This window comes from Xenopus laevis, chromosome 5L, assembly GCF_017654675.1.
Source record: "Xenopus laevis strain J_2021 chromosome 5L, Xenopus_laevis_v10.1, whole genome shotgun sequence".
NCBI lineage: Eukaryota > Metazoa > Chordata > Amphibia > Anura > Pipidae > Xenopus > Xenopus laevis.
Window position 1 is genome coordinate 141,917,311 of NC_054379.1, and position 19,878 is coordinate 141,937,188.

Below are 19,878 nucleotides of genomic sequence, written 5' to 3' on the forward strand. Positions count from 1 at the left end.
TCTGAATGAGTTAGTTACACTCTTCTAGTTAATCTATGTCAGTTTGCATAAATGGAAAAACAAAAAATGAAATAGCATAACTGATCAGTAAATAAGACAAAGGGACACATGAATGAGTTAATCAAACTCAGTAAACAGTTAAACACAAATCAGATTTATTTTTTACATAACTAGAGGGCAGATCAGGCATAACAATCAATAGCATTTTAAAATATATTATAAATTGAGAAAAGGCTGTTAATTTACCTATAGTGCATTAGCAGTATCAGAGAATGATCTCTCCGACTAGTCAGAGAGATAAGGAGAGCTCAGTTAGCTTAGGTGTGGGGCTTCACTCTGGACCAGGAAGAAGGGGAAAGAAGCTGCTGACAACACAGGAACCAGAGCAGACTTGCAGCAGGGACTAAGGTACATTTATCTGGGTGACTGTTTAGAGTAAATTTATAGATAGAAAAAAAAAACTTTTACTAATTCTTTAACATTGTGGAAAGATTTTTGCATTCCTCCAAGCTCCGGTTCTGTTATAATTGGCTGCACTCTGATTGGATCATTTTCCTCCTGGTTTCCCCAATCAGAGTGGCAATTTCTTGACAGACAGTATAATTAACCAATTAAGTCACAGATAAAGTTGGGGCTGGGAAACGTAAAAAGTCTAAAGGCTTACTCACTGGAATTAAAACCTTTTTTGTCACCTGTCATCTATAATATTCCTATCATCCTTGCTATAGTCCTGAATTAACTCTGTCCCCCTGGAAAAACAAAATGTGTTTTTTTGTTTTGTTTTTGCACTTGATTTTTTTCTTTGTCATTGTTTTGTTAATTTTTAGTTAGTTAAGGTGGATGGGAAAGAAATCAGTGGGGCAATGTTACAGTATGGGGGCATGCCCATACCTCCCAACTGTCCCTTTTTCGAAGGGGCAGTCCCTCTTTTGACAGCTCAACCCGCAGTCCCTCATTTGTACTGGAAAGTCCCTCTTTTCTCTGCACTGAACAGCCAGAAAAAGAAACAAAGTTTCTCACTTTATTGGCTTTTAGCAGAGAGCCCAGAACACCTAACAGGTGCAAATAAGATACTTTGTAACAATTTTGAAACACAAAAACACAGTTTAGATAAGGAGAAATATTTTCAAAATTTCATAACCTGCCAAATTTTGTAAAACAAACATGGTAATTAGGGGGTGTGGCCACCAAAAGGGGTGTGGTCAAAAATTTGCTGCGCTACGTGCGGAAAAAAAAATTTTGTCCCTCTTTTTACTTCCAAAATGTTGGGAGGTATGCATGCCTACATACTGTATCTGGCATCAGAACATACTGCATCACACTGCAAGTAATATGCCTGGGGCAGTATCCACTGCAACTCACAACATTAAGGGGGTTATTAAATAAAAACTCTGAATGTAAAAATGACAATTTTTTTCCGAATTTATTAAACCCCGAGGATGGAAGAGTCAGAATCTGAAATTCTGGCATCTCAGACCTGTCGAGGTTGCATATAAGTCAATAACTCAATAAATCCCACTTTTGATGTGCGTTGGGTTTCGTGCAATACCCAGAAGTTTTCTAATTTTTCGGGTGAAAAAATCATGAAATTCGCGAGAATCAGATGAAAAAATTGTGAAAAACTGTATTTTTTCCCGCAAAGCAAATTTTTGGGAAAATGTAATAATAAGCGTAAAAAACCAGAGTGGATTTTGATAAATTCGGTCTTTGATAAATAACCACGTAAATGAGCTTATTTTTTGAATCTATACTGCATCTAACATCATACTGGGTTCCAGAAAAGTTCAGTTTAAGGGGTGAAAGGCTATGGCACTGACCTAGCCATACGCGAGCAATTAATCCAAATGTAGAAAAAACGCCAATTCCTTGGTATGCTGCAACAGGGACAGGTGTTTAGGGATGTAGCGAACTGTTCGCCGGCGAACTAGTTCGCGCGAACTTCGACTGTTCGCGTCCGCCGCAAGTTCGCGAACGTCGCGCGACGTTCGCCAATAGGCGTTCGCGTCAAAATCGGTCGCCCATTCGACCATTCGATCGCTAAAATCGAACGATTTTCGTTCGATTCGAACGAAAATCGTTCGATCGAACGATTAAAATCCTTCGATCGTTCGAATCGAACGATTTTCGGATGATCGAAGTTCGCGAACAGTTCGCGAACAGTTCGCAAATTATGCCGGTGTTCGCGAACGGCGTTCGCGAACACATCGGCGGCGGTTCGCTACATCCCTACAGGTGTTCCCACAATGTTTGATTGTAACTGCAGTGTCTGGCAGCACTATGGAATAAATTGGGATCACCCCTGTTACAGCATACCAAGGTATTGGCGTTTTTTCTACATTTGAATCATACTGGCTTGCCGTCTTTTCAGGAAAAAATACCAGTCTTCCTATGTTTTTTAACCTTTTACCTGGCCAGGTGGCACCCAAAACTGCATAAAGTCCCTGGGGGGCCAGTACCCACTGCATCAAACTGCATATAATATGCTTGTTTTATAAATATAGACTGCATTGCACTTTAAATAATGTGCCTGGGATGTCAGTACCCACTGCCTTCCTCTCTATAAAACTAAAATATATTTAAGTTAAATACTTTTTAACAGTTCACAAAAATATCACCCCTTTGTTAAAATTAAGTGGACATCTGTAAACACAAATGGATAGTGAACCCATATAATGTGACCTTATTTGCAGGCCATAGGGTGGCAGGATTTTAGGGGAGGCATGTTGCCCAACCACACTCACATTGGTTTAAAAATACTGTGTGCCAATCCCCATTGCTTTGGTCCCAATGATGAAATTTCATCAAATAAAAGGGAGGGGACGGGGGTGATGAACAAAAGCGGGCATAGGGGTGCCAACTATGTAAATCCGGCCCTGCTTGTTTGGAACCCATTAAAGTGTATATGAAAATATTTTTACATCCTGAGAATCTGTAGAATTAGGGTGAAAAATCACTCCCACCTCCACTTTTCCTGGAAAACAATGGTGGTTGGTGATTGGAGGTTCACTTTCATGCCAGTGACGCATCCACTAAGCCTCACATTAGCATAGGTCAGTCTATGAATAGCCCATCTTAGCCTCTCCAAACAAAAAAATCACCCTCCGCCTATGATTTGACCCTTGAGCTGAATATTTTATACATAGTGAATAAAGTACCCCCTTTTGCAAATTATAAGGATATTATAAGTTACAGAGGAGTTTCAAGACCATATAACATTTTTTATGCAGGTCATGGAACTCCGAGGTAACTTCTAATATCCTCATGTTATGCAACAGGGGGTACTTTATTTATTATAATACACAAGTTTCAGTGAGTCATGTGACAGAAATGACATCACTACTCACCGTTTATAACTGACAACATCAGTAATCACCGTTTATAAGGATATAATTTACAAGATATTCATGGCTTTTGTGTGTATATATATATATATATATATATATATATATATATATATATATATATATATATATATAGTGGATAATGCACCCCCTACCGTAATTTATAAAGATATTACAAGTCACTGAGGAGTTACGTGTAGTGATGGGCGAATTTGCGCCTCGTTTTTGACGCCCATCACTAGTTACGTGGCTTTTATACAAGTCAAGTAACTCCGAGGTGACTACAGATATCTTTATAAATTTCAGTAGTGGGTGCATTAAATTCGCGAATTTCCTGCAAAATTTCCAAAAGGGCGAAAAATTAGGCGCCGGCATCTTGTTTTTGATGCCGGCGTTCATTTTTTTCAACAGCAAATTTTTGCACCTGTTTTGCGAATTTATTCGCTGGTGGCGAATCGTGCAAATTCGCCGCAAATTCGCACCTGTCGAATAAATTCGCCCATCACTAATTATAATCTACACATAATCTATGTATACTTCAGTTTTTTTCGTACCATTCCCCTATGCTTTACACAGTCCCTCTGTACCTGTGTTGTAGCTGCATTTTAGTCCTCCTTTGATATGAGTGTGGCATGCATATATGCTATATTTCTGCAGGCTGTTGCAGTGGAGGAAAGGAAAAGATATACAGAGGGTGGAAAGTGCATGGGCACAGAAGAACAAAGGGTTAAAGCAGCAGTGTTAGCAATACTGACAGGACAATACTGCTGAAGAATGTGGGAGTAGGAGAGGCAGAGGGACTTGGGCCGGCAGGACAGAGTGAGCAAGAGGGAGCGTGACAAGAGACGGAAAATAAAAGTATCACTTTTATACCACTTTATTTTTTATTTCAAAAAGGTTGCCTTGTAACATTTTTGCTAACTAACATGGTACAGCAACTTTACCTGCAGTGTGTAACTTTGAGAGGGAGAGGAGACGAAAGTCAGAAAAAGATTGCTTATTTTATAAAAACGGCACTGAATTTCTAAATAAAGGATATTGCAAATATAGTTCTTTTCAGGTGGAGAAGAGGTATTTGCAATTTTTTTTTTATCTTTTTTACTTTACATCCCCTTTAACATCATTTATTCTACTCACATTTGAATTCTAATAAAATGCTTCTCTGAGTTTTAGAGAAATATTAACTCTTTTCCCAACACTGAATACTAAATGCTTGTATAATTTAAACCAAAAGGGACCATGGTGTGTAGATTAACCACATATTTACTTTTCTCAATAGAATATTGTTTTGATCACCCCCTCTAAGTAGGTTTAATGGTCATGATGAAGGTAGCCAGTCATCAACCATAAATGTGTATCATGAGTTCCATTACCCTGGACTTTACCCCAGTAATAGAACCCAAACAATATGCTACAAGACCAGGATGAATGTAAATAGGCAACAGATTTATTAACACAAATCTAAAGATGGACTGAAAATTACACAAATGCACCATTTAAGTGGTACTAAGTGGTTTTAAAGCAGCAAGTTACTATTATTTTACTATAGTTGATCAACCATATATCAATTTATGAATTTGTTTAATAAGATATTAATAAAATAATTAAATCATTTTTCATGCCCTGATTTAAACAATAATTAAACTAAAACATTTTCACTGGATTATAATGGATACATGATCTATTCCTCTTTCCTCTATGTTTTAGGATTTATGGCACATATTTAAGGTAGGTAGGTTTATTTTCAAGAACAGCTTGATATGTTATGGGGCAGTACTGTTTGTAAAGAAGCTCCACCATTGTGTTGCTTCCAGGGACCATCACTTTACGATCATTTTTATTAGCATAATTAAAAAGATGCAAAGCATACGAGTTAATGAAAGTTGGCAGCTTTTCACATACTTCAAAGAACTTTTTCCACTGCATACCTGGGACCGGAAAAAATCGTTCAATATTTAAAAATAAGATTGTTCCACACATTATATCTTCTTGGCCTTTGAATGGAGGTACTTTGCAATAAAATTTATTAAGAATTCGGTTGTAGAGTAATGGTCCTTGTTGTCCCCAGATAGTCCCATCATAACTGTTGACAAAGTCTTCCATGAACTGCCAGACAATTGTGTGATGAGGAGTAAATGCAAGTACAGCACTGCCAGTCATCTGAGATACCTCAGCAGCTAGAAAGTTTTTTTCTGGACATGGACGAAATGTTATAATATCAGTGTCCATATAAAGGCCGCCATACTTATAAATGAGGGCCAACCTGCATGCATCTGAGCTCACATGATTCCAATACATCTCAGTGTTAGGATTAACCTATAAAGAGAATGGAAATAGTTAATGGGTACATTTTATAGCAACATAATTATGGAGATTCTATCCAGTCCTGACAAGTTGGACAGCTGTGCTGGAAATTTGGCCTAAACCCCACATAATGTGTTTTTTTGGTAGCTGGCACAGAATTAGCCAAGAGGTGGAGCTGTAGGATTCTAACTGGGACCATAAGGATAAAGTTGGAATATTTGTGTTTTTTTTTAGAAACAAGATGGGGACTGTTTCAAATCCCAGTTTTACAGCCTAGGAAAGTGATTTGTTAATTTTGAAGGACACTTCTTGACTTTGCCATGCAGAATTTTTCCTAAGTCAAGAATCTACTTCACAAACTTTGTGGGGTCATTTTTTTACAGTTATTAGAAGTCCCTATAATTAGTAGGGCCAGAAGGAAATCAATGGGCCAGTCATATACTGTAGATATTGGTGAAGTCTTTGAAAACAGCTGGCGGGGTACAAAGATGCCTGGAGGTAATGTGCAAGCAGCAGTTTAAAGGCACATACATACAGCAAAATGGTAAACAGGAGGAGATTTATCTGGTAAACCCAGGACCTTAGGTACTGAGAGAATATTAATAGTAAGGAACTACAATGTGTCATTATGTACGGTCCCTACCACTGAGGAGAAATTCAGAAATGATTCTTGAATGGTCAATAGGGATGTAGTGAACCGCCGAGTATGTGTTCGCGAACGCCGTTCGCGAACACCGGCAAAAAATGCGAACAGTTCGCGAACAGTTCGCGAACTTCGAACATCCGAAAATCGTTCGATTCAAACGATCGAAGGATTTTTAATCGTTCGATCGAACGATTTTCGTTCGAATCGAACGATTTTCGTTCGAATCGAACGAAAATCGTTCGATTTTAGCGACCGAATGGTCGAATGGTCGAACGATTTTGACGCGAACGCCTATTGGCGAATGTCGCGTGACGTTCGCGAACTTGCGGCGGACGCGAACAGCCGATGTTCGCGCGAACAAGTTCGCCGCAGAACAGTTCGCTACATCCCTAATGGTCAATAGCAAAGACACATAATAGATAATCAATGAACGCTTTAGTTGCTATTACTGTACTTTGGAGACTATCTTGACCTGCATTACTTGTCAGACACGATGGATTGATGAAACTGTCACTTCCTTTACTTATGATGAAGTGACAACCACTATAAACTGCTGCACTTAATATTATCCTATTTGTATTTGTAAGTTAACCTGCCCACTTAGATTATGAGGTATTTGGGGCAGGGAACTCCATCTAAATTGTAAATGCATTTATTTGGATCTTATTACTATAGTGACCCCAGTCTGTCAATATGTTGTTCTAGTGTACAGTTCTGTGTGCAGAAGTAGTGCTACATAAATAATACTTATATACATGATGCCAATGTGGTTGTTTGATTGTCCTGAGCTGTTTTTATTATTTTCCTCTTGATCTACTCCTGTCTGTTTTCCTGTCTATCCTAAACTCTACCTGCCATGCTCTTTTTCTGCACTTGAACTTCTCTTAAAGTGGACCTGTCACCCAGACACAAAAAGCAGTATAATAAAAGTCCTTTTCAAATTAAACATGAAACCCAATTTCTATTTTTATTAAAGCAGTCATAGCTATTGTAAGCTCATTTAAAAATCTCAGCTGTCAGTCAAATATTGTCTGCCCCTCCTCTATGCCTTAGGCATAGAGACGGGGCAGGCAGTTACTTTCATTGTCCATTCAGCACTTCCTAGATGTCACTGATCCCCACACATTCCCCCAGTTCTCTTTACCATTTAATTGTGTAGCCAGGGCATGGGGATGGACATCAGGTCCCCCATTCTGGTGCACAAACAAGATTCTGAGATGATACAAGACTTGTCTTAATAACAGTGTCCACAAAATGGCTCCTGCCTGCTTGCTATAATTATGAATTCCCAGACTGAAGGAAACAAGGTTCAAAGAATTGATATAGTATAATTAAAGTTCATTTTGCTTGACTAATGTGATAATGTGACTAATGTGAATATTTTATTTGGGTGACAGGTCCCATTTACATCTGTTGTCATGCTATTGAACGTTATTTGTCATTTTCAATCTTCATTTTGTCTGTTCAGACAAGATATGCAAGGCTGTTTCTCATAGCAGGCAGAACAGACAAAATAAACAAGCTTTGACTCAAAATAGGTAATACAGGCATGACTGGTACTGGGTATAGGCAAGCAAAACATAATCCAATCGGTGGTACCAAAGTATTATCAAATGTAAATGCCAAGTTCAGAGTAGTCAAGAAAACAGGAAGGAGTCAATTGACATTAATCAAGGGACAACAGGGTTAAGTGGATCTTAAAAAAAAGAAAATTAATTGGAGGCTTTAAATAATCAAAACTGGCACCAAATATTGAATTGCAAGTCATCTATCTGTTCCTTTATTGGCACTTATTTTCCTGTGTGGGCATAGAGTTGGTAGGGAGTTAGGGATACTGTACTGTAACAACTACTGGCATGTCCTTAATGTTATGCACCCTGTGATATTAAGGGGCTTATTTATTAATCACCAGTATTTTTTAAGGAGTGTTACTGCTAGACAACAACATTTTCCTACTTTCTTATTTATTTTTCTGCACAAATCTTTATGATTGTCCCAGTCATTTCTCCAAGAGTGTGATTTGCATTAGGGAGCAAGGTGTCAGATAGGAGATAATACAATAAAGCACCTTTTAGTTAGTATGTGTTACAGAAATGAATATATTGATACATACCTTTTGATACCAGGGCATAAGTGGAGTATTGTTAAGCAATTTATTCATTCTGAGAGGGAAAAAGTAGATATTATCATAAGGTAAAAGTGTTGGGTAACTCATCCGTGCTTTGTCCTCATCTTCTTTTGAGTTTATGTCTGGTAAACCTTTCATGAAGAAAGCCACCGGTCTATCAGGGTACACACGGGCTGCTGACTCAATGGAACACAACACTAGATGAGGTGGATCCATCCGGTCTGTGGTCTCTACAAACATGATGCCATTCCCTGCATATAAAATGTCCTCTGGGGTAATCTTTGCAGGGAAAAATAAAGTTCTGAGGTTGAAAGTGTTCTCTTTAAAAGTGATCTTATAGAGGAAGCCAATAGCCAGCACACATAGTAAAAATGCAAAAAATTGTGTCTTTGGAACCATTGTTCAAGATATTGCGATCCAACTAATATAAGAAAAATAATAGACTCAGAACAAATGCATAAACTGTTTCTCTTCATATTAGTTGCATGATAAAATCTTATATGGAGCTGGTCAAGCCTGGATAATGAATTATAATCTCTCTTGACAAAGCCACACTAGTGGCGAAACAGCTGTTGAGGTGCAGCGCAGTGCATGGCAAGTGGGGATCCCCCTCCGGAGGTCTGTGGATGCGACAACTGATTAGACACGAACTTGTGGGTGACTCAGTGATGACATGGAGTCATGGTGGTGACTGTATCGGACACATGGTCGGTAAAATACTCTATTTACTGCAGCGGCAGATTAATATCAGGTTTGGGGTTTCCCACTGATTCACTATATAACCATATGTGAACTGTGCTTGCAAATCCGGCGATTGCTGAATCGCTAACCCCTGTTATTTGGATCGAAGTACTGACCTGGCCATCTGCATTACTACTGGGCATCACTTAAAGGGATCCTGTCATCAGATAATAGTGCTACTCCAGCAGAATTCTGCACTGAAATCCATTTCTCAAAAGAGCAAACAGATTTTTTTTATATTCAATTTTGAAATCTGACATGGGACTAGACATTTTGTCAATTTCCCAGCTGCCCCTGGTCATGTGACTTTGGCCTGCACTTTAGGAGAGAAATGTTTTCTGGCAGGCTGCTGTTTTTCTTTCTCAATGTAACTGAATGTGTCTCAGTGAGACATGAGTTTTTACTATTGAGTGTTATTCTTAGATCTACCAGGCAGATGTTATCTTGTGTTAGGGAGCTGTTATCTGGTTACCTTCCCATTGTTCTCTTGTTTGGCTGCTGGGGGGGAAAAGGGAGGGGGTGATAATCATTCCAACTTGCAGTACAGCAGTAAAGAGTGATTGAAGTTTATAAGAGCACAAGTCACATGACTTGGGGCAGCTGGGAAATTGACAATATGTCTAGCCCCATGTCAGATTTCAAAATTGAATATAAAAAAAATCTGTTTGCTCTTTTGAGAAATGGATTTCAGTGCAGAATTCTGCTGGAGCAGCACTATTAACTGATTCATTTTGAATTTTTTTTTTCCCATGACAGTATCCCTTTAATATAAATATGGATTCGGCTACCATGAACACCCACTAACTCCAAATATTGTGCCATATTGTTTGAACACGGAGACAGTGGCACTGGGAGTGTCAATACTTAATATTGAAAATCTGGCTTCAAATGCCATTTGGGATTTTGTGCATCACAGACCCTGCTTATGAAAGTAAGAATGTGTGTTATTACAGTTTTGCTAATGAAGGTGAATTGCCCTTTAAGCTGTAAGTAACAGTTTCCCCAAGAGACCTGCTTATCTTAAATTTGTTACAAAAGTATCTATGTATCTTTTCTGGGTTTTCTGCCAAAAGCCAATTGAGTTAGAATCGTAGTATCTTTTTCTGGCTGTTCAGAGCAGGAGATCAAAGAGTAAATCTGGACAAACCCGGGACTGTGGGCTGAGCTGTCAAAATCTGGACTGTCCCGTGAAAGACGGGACAGTTTGGAGGCATAGCAGATAACAGATGTACTCTGTAGAATACTATTGTATTTTATTACACAGCTGTTATCTGCTATGTAAACTGTGTCTTTCCTGTTTTTTCAGTTTGAATGGCTACACCCATTGCTACACAACAGTCTTTTTATATAAACTATAGTATTTTTTCTAAAGGAAACACATAACTTTTACCAATGAAGGACAACAGTACATTATATTTTATTTACTTTAAAACATGTATTTTTTGATGTTACTGTTCCTTTAAATTATAACAATGTTACAGTATATAGTATTGTTTGTGTAGCATTTATCTTGCTATAAAGCATGGGGTACCTATGAGGACATATAAGCACTTGTCAAAAATCTCACCCTAACAGCCGTTCCGGCTAGATATCATTGGCTCGTATCAAGATTACATTTGTAGTGAAACAATGTCATAGAAATTACTCTGCTGTATTTCCCACCCAATGCAGCAAATCACTATTCACCCCAAATCTTTTCTTTGCTGGTTGCCTCAGTAAAGTACAGCACTTACAGCCTAGCCTGACTTACATACAGGAGAGATTGTATGTCCCCTGACATGTCCATTTAATGCCCATGTAGTTGGCAGAACAGTTCAGATGTTAAGTAATAATACATCAATAATAGTAAGGTAGTCACAGTTACTCTATACCAGACCTAGACTTCCACTCATTTTTTTTTTACAGTAACTATACAGAGCTTGCACAAAATGCAGCCGGCAGCAGTAGGTGTGCACATATGCAAAAAACCGATGAGCCAGTCATGAAAAATGAATGGAAATAAATAATCAATGAATCTTACATAGTTATGTAAATTGCATACAAATACATTGTATTTATTTTGTCTTCGCTTCTACATATTTGCATACCACCTGCATATCTACATTTACTTTCTTACGCCAGTAAGTTTATGAAGTCCATAACTTTAATTCAAGACTAAAGATGCCTTGAGATTTTAAATCTGTATTAACTTGCTGTCTGTGACACATCTATCTACCTATCTGTCTGTCTGTCTTTCTGTCTGTCTGTCTATCTATCTATCTATCTATCTATCTATCTATCTATCTATCTATCTATCTATCAATCTTTTTATCTGTCTATATCTATCTATCATCTATCTATCTGTCTCTCTTTCGATCTTTTTATCTGTCTAAATCTATCTATCATCTATCTATCTATCTATCTATCTATCTATCTATCTATCTATCTATCTATCTATCTATCTATCTATCATCTATCTATCATCTATCTACAGTATCTATCTATCTGTCTCTCTTTCGATCTTTTTATCTGTCTATATCTATCTATCATCTATCTATCTATCATCTATCTATCTATTATCTATCTATCTATCTATCTATCTATCTATCTATCTATCTATCTATCTATCTATCTATCTATCTATCATCATCATCATCATCATCATCATCTATCTATATGTCTATCTATCTTTTGTCTGTCTGTCATCTACTTTCTGTCTATCTTTTTCTTAAAGTGGACCTGTCACCCAGATATAAAAAGCTGTATAATAAAAGTCATGTTCAAATTAAACATGAAACCCAAATTCTATTTTTTAATAAAGCATTCATAACTGTTGAAAACTTCAAAAAAGGCTGGCACAAACCTAGACCCTTTTACAACTTGACTCCGGCTTTACTACTTCATGGGTCCAGGCTTGTGCCAGCCTCTTTTGAAATTTTCTGGTGTTTGACTCCTCTTGCTGAAGTTCTGGGGCGTGTGCACCCGGGCCCAATGGTTACAGTTGGGTAAGCTCACAGAAAATGTTTCTAAATGTAGAACATACTGGTTTAACAATTTGTAATTAGTAAACTCATTTAAAAATCTCAGCTGTCTATTGTCTGCCCCTCCTCTATGCCTTAGGCAGACAATTACTTTCACTTTCCATTCAGCACTTCCTAGATGTCACTGCTCTCTACACATTACCCCCATTCTCTTCACCGTTTGTGTAGCCAGGGCATGGGGAAGGATATCAGGTCCTCCATCCTGGTGCAGAAACAAGATTCTGAGATGATGCAATGCTTTCCTTAAAGGTCCAGTAACATCAAAAAATAAAATTGTTTTAAAGTAATAAATATATAATGCAGTGTTGCCCTGCATTAGTAAAACTGCTGTGTTTGCTTCAGAAACTCTACTTTTGTTTATATACTGTAAATAAGCTGCTGTGTAGCCATGGGGGCGAGCTATTCAAAAGTAAAAAAGGCTCAAGTTACGGATAAACTCTGTAGAACATAATGGTGTCATTGCTACCGGCTGAAATAAAAGCCATTTTTCTTTGACACTTTTGCTGTCCTGACGCTTACTCTGTGGGAACCTGTCATAAAGCTAAAAGACCCACACCCACCTTTATCATTAGAGATCTTTTTTTTCAGTTTCACCTTGAATTCTATTGTTTTTGATTTTAAAAGTATGTGTATTTCTCAAGAATGAATAGCTTTAAATCATGTCATCTCTTTACTTTTTACTTCTCCTCCCCTTTTTACTTCCCATCAACAGGACTAATTCTCCCATCATGCTCAGCTTGGTCACACTGTTTTATACCAGGAAAACACTTCATTCCCAGACCTTAATATGTAATTTAAATATTGCTGCATATGCCCACTCACCTTTTATCATTACCAACCTTTAGTTATCATTACCAATCTTAGTTTCACCTCAGTTCTTTTCCTTATCTTATATATCTGTTTTTTATATTTATTTTACTGTTACAATCTGAGTATCAACACTCATTTAAAAAAAATTAACATTTCAGTTTGCATTGAACCCATTGGGGTAAAATGTGTTTAAAATTAACATCCAGTAGGTCTCCCTTAGATCTAAATTATTCACCCTATTCCCTCCTCTATAATCCACTTCCATTCTCTCTATTACCCAAGTGTCTAGTATCTGAATTGTGCACCTCACTGAAATGTTTATACAGAATCATTTCTTCACATTTTTGCTGCTCAATCTTTCGCAAATGTCGAGTTTTAAAAGCTCAAGTTGTGCAACCTATATACTTACAGCTACACTTGGGGGCAGATTCACTAAGGGTCGAATTTCGAAGTTAAAAATACTTCGAAATTCGACCCTCGAATTGAAATCCTTCGACTTCGAATATCGAAGTCGAAGGATTTAGCGCTAAACGTTCGATCGAACGATCAAAGGATTTTTCGTTCGATCGAACGATTAAATCCTTCGAATCGAACGATTCGAAGGATTTTAATCAAACGATCGAATGAATATCCTTCGATCAAAAAAAGTTTCGCAAGCCTATGGGGACCTTCCCCATAGGCTAACATTGACTTTGGTAGGTTTTATCTGCCGAAGTAGGGGGTCGAAGTTTTTTTTAAAGGGAAAGTACTTCGACTATCGAATGGTCGAATAGTCGAACGATTTTTCATTCGAATCGTTCGATTTCGTTCGAATTCGAACGAATTTAACCAATTCGATGGTCGAAGTACCCAAAAAATACTTCGAAATTCGAATTTTTTTCATTCGAATCCTTCACTTGAAGTTAGTGAATCTGCCAATAAATGACATATATCATAAATTGGGAAGTACAAGTGTCAAAGCTTTGAATTCTATATTCTGAATCCTGACCAATTTTTAGGGACTATAGCTTCTTCTGCAAAAGTTTACACTGGGAACAGTGCCCAACCCGTGCCACCCACTGATGCTACCTAACCAGTTTCCTTGCCTACTTATATCATTTTTTACAATATTTTCTCCCCCTATAATCTGCTTAATCTTCCTCTTGTCTTGAGTGTTTAAGGTTTTATTTTTCCTACAAATGACAGGTAGTTTTAGTGGTGCCACACCTTTTAAATTAGGGTTATTTAGAACTATCGTCCAATATTTTAATACTATATAAATTGCATGTAGGAGCTGTCAGTGATACTTAACTATAAAGGCCAACTCACCATTCATATTTATTGGGTCATTGGCATCAGAAATTTCTTCTGGTTCATGTTTTTCCTTTTAGCTTCTTGGTCTTTTCCATTGCCTTCTTTTCATTTTTCTTTTTATACCCTGATTTTAAATTATTAGTTCGTAGAAGTCTGGTCAGATTATCAATCTTTTTTTTACAGCAACCTTGTCACTTAACTCATTTGTTTTGCTTTATATATTTTTCCCAACTGTGGTATTAAAGTTTGGAAATCCCCACCCACTACCTTCAGAAATTCTTAGTTAGAAATCTTTTGCTGTGAGACTTTTCAGTGAAGTGAAAATCAACAGCTTTAGTACAGTTTCTTCGTATCCTTTTAAATGTGTCCTTTTGGGACATTTGATAACCAGATATCCTGATGATGACTACTTTTCAGCATATAAGTACAGTGAAATCTCAATTTTACATCACCTGATTTTAAGTTTCCCTCATTTTACATTGTTGTTTTGTGGTCCCACCTATATATTATACATAATACATTTCCCTGATTTTCCATTTTCCTGGATTTTATATCATTTTTTACTGGTCCTCTGAAAAACGTAAAATGGGGGTTCTACTATATTTATATCTACACCCATGAAGTAAGTCCTGGTATATAAGTTGGTCCCTTCCGCAAAAATGTTTAAATACAAAAATGTTATTCTTTCTTTGCTCCATTGAAAAGTAAATTTTAGACCTTCCATATTGTTGCTCAATCTTTCAAAGAACTTATCTATCGGGGTGCCTTAGTATCCCATATAATAATCAAATCTAAGTTGCGATGATATACCTTCACACCAGGGGGACATGGGGCATCCCAGATGCTATCATCCTCCCAGCTCCCCAAATATAAATTGGTGTAACTGGGAGCTAACAGGGTACCTATTGCAGTTTCCCTGGTCTGAAGGTAATATACATCACATATTTAAAATAATTTTGTTTTAATATGAACATTATACTTTCTGCTATAAATCCCCTTTGTTTAATATTTGGAAAATGACAAGTTCATCACCCGACTGAAGAGAGGGGACCATGCAGGGATGTGAAGGGGGACCCTACCCTGGAACACCTTTGCTGCAGACTCTACCTCCCTACCCTTGGACCTCCTGGTTGTCCTATCTTGGTACCCCCTGGCAACTCTACCCTGGGGTCTCCTGGCTCCTATATCCTCATAAGCCTGCTACCCCTCCTACCCCCAGGCTCATGGGTCTTTTCCACCTTTATTCCCTCCAGTCCCTCTATTTACCCTTCTACCAAGCTTTCCAAATAGCATGTAAGGAAAAGGAGTGGCTCTTAAAATGGCCACTGGAGGACTTTCTATAGTTCATTTCTGAAAAGAAAAATGACTGCTTGGTATGATTTTTAAAAAATGGGATTTAAATATAACAATATATCGGTCATATTCATGGTATTCAATGGATAAAATGAGTGAATTTAATGCATTTGAGAACTTTAATGAATACGATCATATTGGTGTTTTTAATTCAAAGAAACGTGGGAATGTCTTTCTCAAAGAAGATAACTGAATATGGAAGTGAAATATACAGTATAGGAGTATAGTAGTAGTAGTAATAGTATACATTTTCCACACTTAAAAGGGACATAAAGGGGCAGATTTATCAAGGTTGAATTTCAAGTTCATGGGAATTTTTTCAAACTCCCACGAACTCACATGAACTAGAAATTTAAAATCGAGTCATGTGTGATGGATGGGAGTGGTGTGGAAATTTGATCTGGGAATTTTGATTTTAAATAGATAGAATAACCTGCTGACATACAGAATATGATTATTGCATAGAATGAAACATGAGCACCTCTACAAATGGACAAGGTATTTTTACACAACCCACCTCCATTTCCTGTTTCCTGGGACATATTCTAAAGACACGCCCTTGGCTCATTTTAGATATAGATAGAATGGAATTCCCATTAAATATTGTTTTTAAAAGGTATAGAGCATTTTATAAAAAGTTTAAAGGGGATGTAAAGTCAAAAATAATACTGAATATACATCTTCTCTGCCATAAAACAAGCATCTTTGCAATAGACTTTATTTAGAAATTCAGTGCCATTACTTAGCAATCTTCTGTGGACTTTCGTATCCTCTCCCTCTCAAAGTTGCACAATAAAATTGTCAAAATTGACAGCTTCACAACATCGAGGGCGGGATTATTGCAAAACTTCCAGATACTCTTCATTCCTAGAGGTATCAACAAATTTTACATTTTCTGCATTTCTATAAAGGCTGTCAAGGTCTTAAAATTAAGGGCAGGGAAGCAGCCTGGGGGATTCTTTCTCTCTTTCAACCCTGCTCTGCTTCTCTGCCCTTTGTGAAACTTTGAGAGTGAGAGTCCACGAAAGTCAGCAGAAGATTGCTTATTTTATAAAAACGGCACTGAATTTCTAAATAAAGTATACTGCAAATATAGTTCTTTTAAGGTGAAGAGGTATATGCAATATTATTCTTTGACTTTACATCCCCTTTTTAGGCTAATGCATCCCGGGGCTGATTTGCAGTCTATGGATAAATGCAGGCCTAGAATCAGACCTTGTGCTCTCTCGCTTGCCAGCCCAGTTGCAGGCACACAGAGCAAATTTTGCATTTCATTTACTCTCTGCTTCAGATGGTTTTTGAACAGCTTGTGTTCTCACACTTTAGTGGTTTTTCTTTGGGGGGACTTTCAGCTTACATAGGACACCAAAATGTTTTCAGGACAACCCAATTTTCTAAATTGAATTCTTGAATTTTTGTGTAATTCCACCTCCATAAAAGATTTAGGGCATTAAATACAGGTATAGGATCCCTTATCTGGAAACCCAATATCCAGAAAGCTCCGAATTACGGAATGGCTGTCTCCCATAGACTCCATTTTATCCAAATAATCCAAATTTTTAAAAATGATTTCCTTTTTCTCTGTAATAATAAAAAAGTAGCTTGTACTTGAGCCCAACTAAGATATATTTAATCATTATTGGAAGCACAGCCAGCCTATTGGGTTTATTTAATGTTTAAATTAATTTCTAGTAGACTTAAGGCATGAAGACCCAAAGTACAGAAAGATTCATTATCCGGAAAACCCAAGGTCCCGAGCATTCTGGATAACAGGTCCCATACCTGTACAAAAAACATATATTCTTAGAAAGTACACATTCGGTAAAAGGACAAATTTCTACCAAATTGCAGAGCTTAGCTAAACTTGGTGGTTTTGATAAGATATTTGAAAATCCTCTCAACACTTGTGTCATGAATATGAAAGCTAGGAGACCTCTGAACCGGTTGATTCTCAGTATGCATCAGATTATCCAAGTATTTGGCATATACGAATATTGCTTGTCGTGGAAGTAACGATCTACTGCAAAATCAACATATTTACTACATTTTAGTGTTTTAACACAGTTTTCAGATTGGGCAAATGTGTCTTTTTACTACTTACTTACTATTACTATCAAGCCCAAAGTTTTGCTAAATAATGTTACGAAAAAGCATTCTTTCAAAACATTCATCTTTTCCCATGTCATTAGGTATTAGGATAAAACATCATACATATAAATAACACTGAACAGTCTGATGCCCAGTATTTTTCAGATTACCAAAGTATCTAACATGTAGAGACCCCAAAATCAAATTAAATCATAAAAAGTGCCTTCTGGTCACCTACTACTACATATTTACTGCATTTTATGTGGGATAAAGTAACAAAAAATAAATTTGCCCCAACAGGAACACCCTCCTCAAAGCTATTAATACTACCCACCCCTTTTACAACATCTTTGTTATGAGCTTTAGGAAAATGAGAAGGAACGGGGATATACTGATAGGGAGCACATCCAGGAAAGGAAAATAATGGTAAATATCACTACCATTTCTTATGGAAATTCGGTTTCAAAAGACTCTCCAGACTCTCTCTAATAGACTATTCATAGTAATAATAAGAACTCCAGGTACAGACTTACATTTAATGCTTTTGCGTTTGCGTGACAAGATTTTGGGTTGGATAAACTCTGATCCACAAAATCGAATCAAAATCGACCATTGTTTGTGCATATACTGCAATATAGTTAAGCTGGGCATAGTTAAAATGGCAACCATTTGGGAGCTTTAACCTAGTAAAATATGTTTTTATGAAAAATGTATGATGTAATAATATAGTTCTTTGTGAATAGGATGAAAGTAAGAATAGAACTGGCCTGGTTAAGGGTGATTTTGACACAGCCATCCAAATGTATATGTTGTAATATATGGATAAACACTTCCTATTTTTATTTAAAAGGAAGGGCTCACATTGGAAGCTTTATGCTGAAAATGTCTTAATGTCCTTCATACAGTTAATAGAAAACGGATCAGTATTGTGTAGCGAAAACATACAGTTTAACATGAATATTATTTATTCTATAAATGCTAATAAAATTATCATAGCTTGGACGATAAACACACGGTAAACACTTTCACATAGGCAGATATGTACTAGGCGTGAAACAACTCCAGCTACAGAAACAATTACATTTACTTAGGGGCAACTCGAACAATTCGAACGATTTTAAAAGATCGATCAAATGATTTTTATTCGATCATAAAAAGTGCCCAAAACCTAAAATCTACAATGTCCCCATAGAGTCGAAGGATTTTTTAAAGAGATAGTACTTCGATTATCGAATGGTCGAACGATTTTTACTTCGAAACGTTCGGTTCGATTGAATTTGACCAATTCGATGGTCTAAGTACCTAAAAAAATACTTTGAAATTCGAATATTTTTGCATTCAAACTATTCACTCGAGCTTAGAAAATCTGCCCCTTACTGTTAGCGAACACAGCCCAAAAGACCTGGGAACTCCTAACTATAACCAAAACATATTATCATAATTTTTCAAAGCTTAGTACATTACAAACTTTTCTAATTTTAGACTTTTACTTTACAAGAAAACCAATTTAGGACATACCTAAGACACCAGAAAAATGGGGGAAAAAACTCCTAATAAATTAACAAGTATTCTGAAGCAGAAATAAATGTAATTACCTTCCTTCTTTGCTATATTCCTCAAAGCTCTGGTTTGAAACGGAGAATCCACAAGACCTCTTTCAGACTACAGGATTGTGTAATTTAGATATGTAAATCAGCCAGTGAGGAACACCAGCTCTTAGCTGAACACACCCTAAAATAAAACACAGTACAATAGCACTCTGAAGCTGGGAGATTAGTGTCAATGCTGAAGGCAGGCACAAGAAATCACTGTTTTTACAACTTCAGAGTGCTGCTGGATTGTGTTTGCTATTCATATAGAGTTACATAAAAGTGAGCAGGCTGCTAATAGCACTTTTCCTGCAGTGGTATATCCTAACTAAATACATTATTATATTCAGCTGGGGCTGCCCAGCAACCCTAATGGCTGGACAACACGAGCGTTTTTCGTTGGATCAATGCCCGCTGACAAAAGGCACGTGAAAATATAATTGGACTGAATGGAAAGTCGGGGTTAACAACAACACGGTCTGACTGTAGGATGAAGACGCTGCTTTCTGCATCTACATCAAACAGTTGTGTCGCGTCGGAGGTAATGTATTGTAGTTGTTACCTC

At 37.2% G+C, this 19,878-nt stretch overlaps 1 protein-coding gene across 1 annotated transcript; it reads right to left on the reverse strand.

Annotated features, from left to right (window-relative positions):
- Positions 1 to 4,766: 4,766 nt before the first annotated feature.
- Positions 4,767 to 19,339, reverse strand: LOC100036976 (uncharacterized). Its single transcript, NM_001097738.1, is given in 3 exon segments — positions 4,767 to 5,657; positions 8,405 to 8,840; positions 19,320 to 19,339. Coding segments are annotated over 2 exon segments (1,020 nt in total). The 5' UTR covers positions 8,819 to 8,840; positions 19,320 to 19,339; the 3' UTR covers positions 4,767 to 5,051.
- Between the last annotated feature and the right edge of the window lie 539 nt (positions 19,340 to 19,878).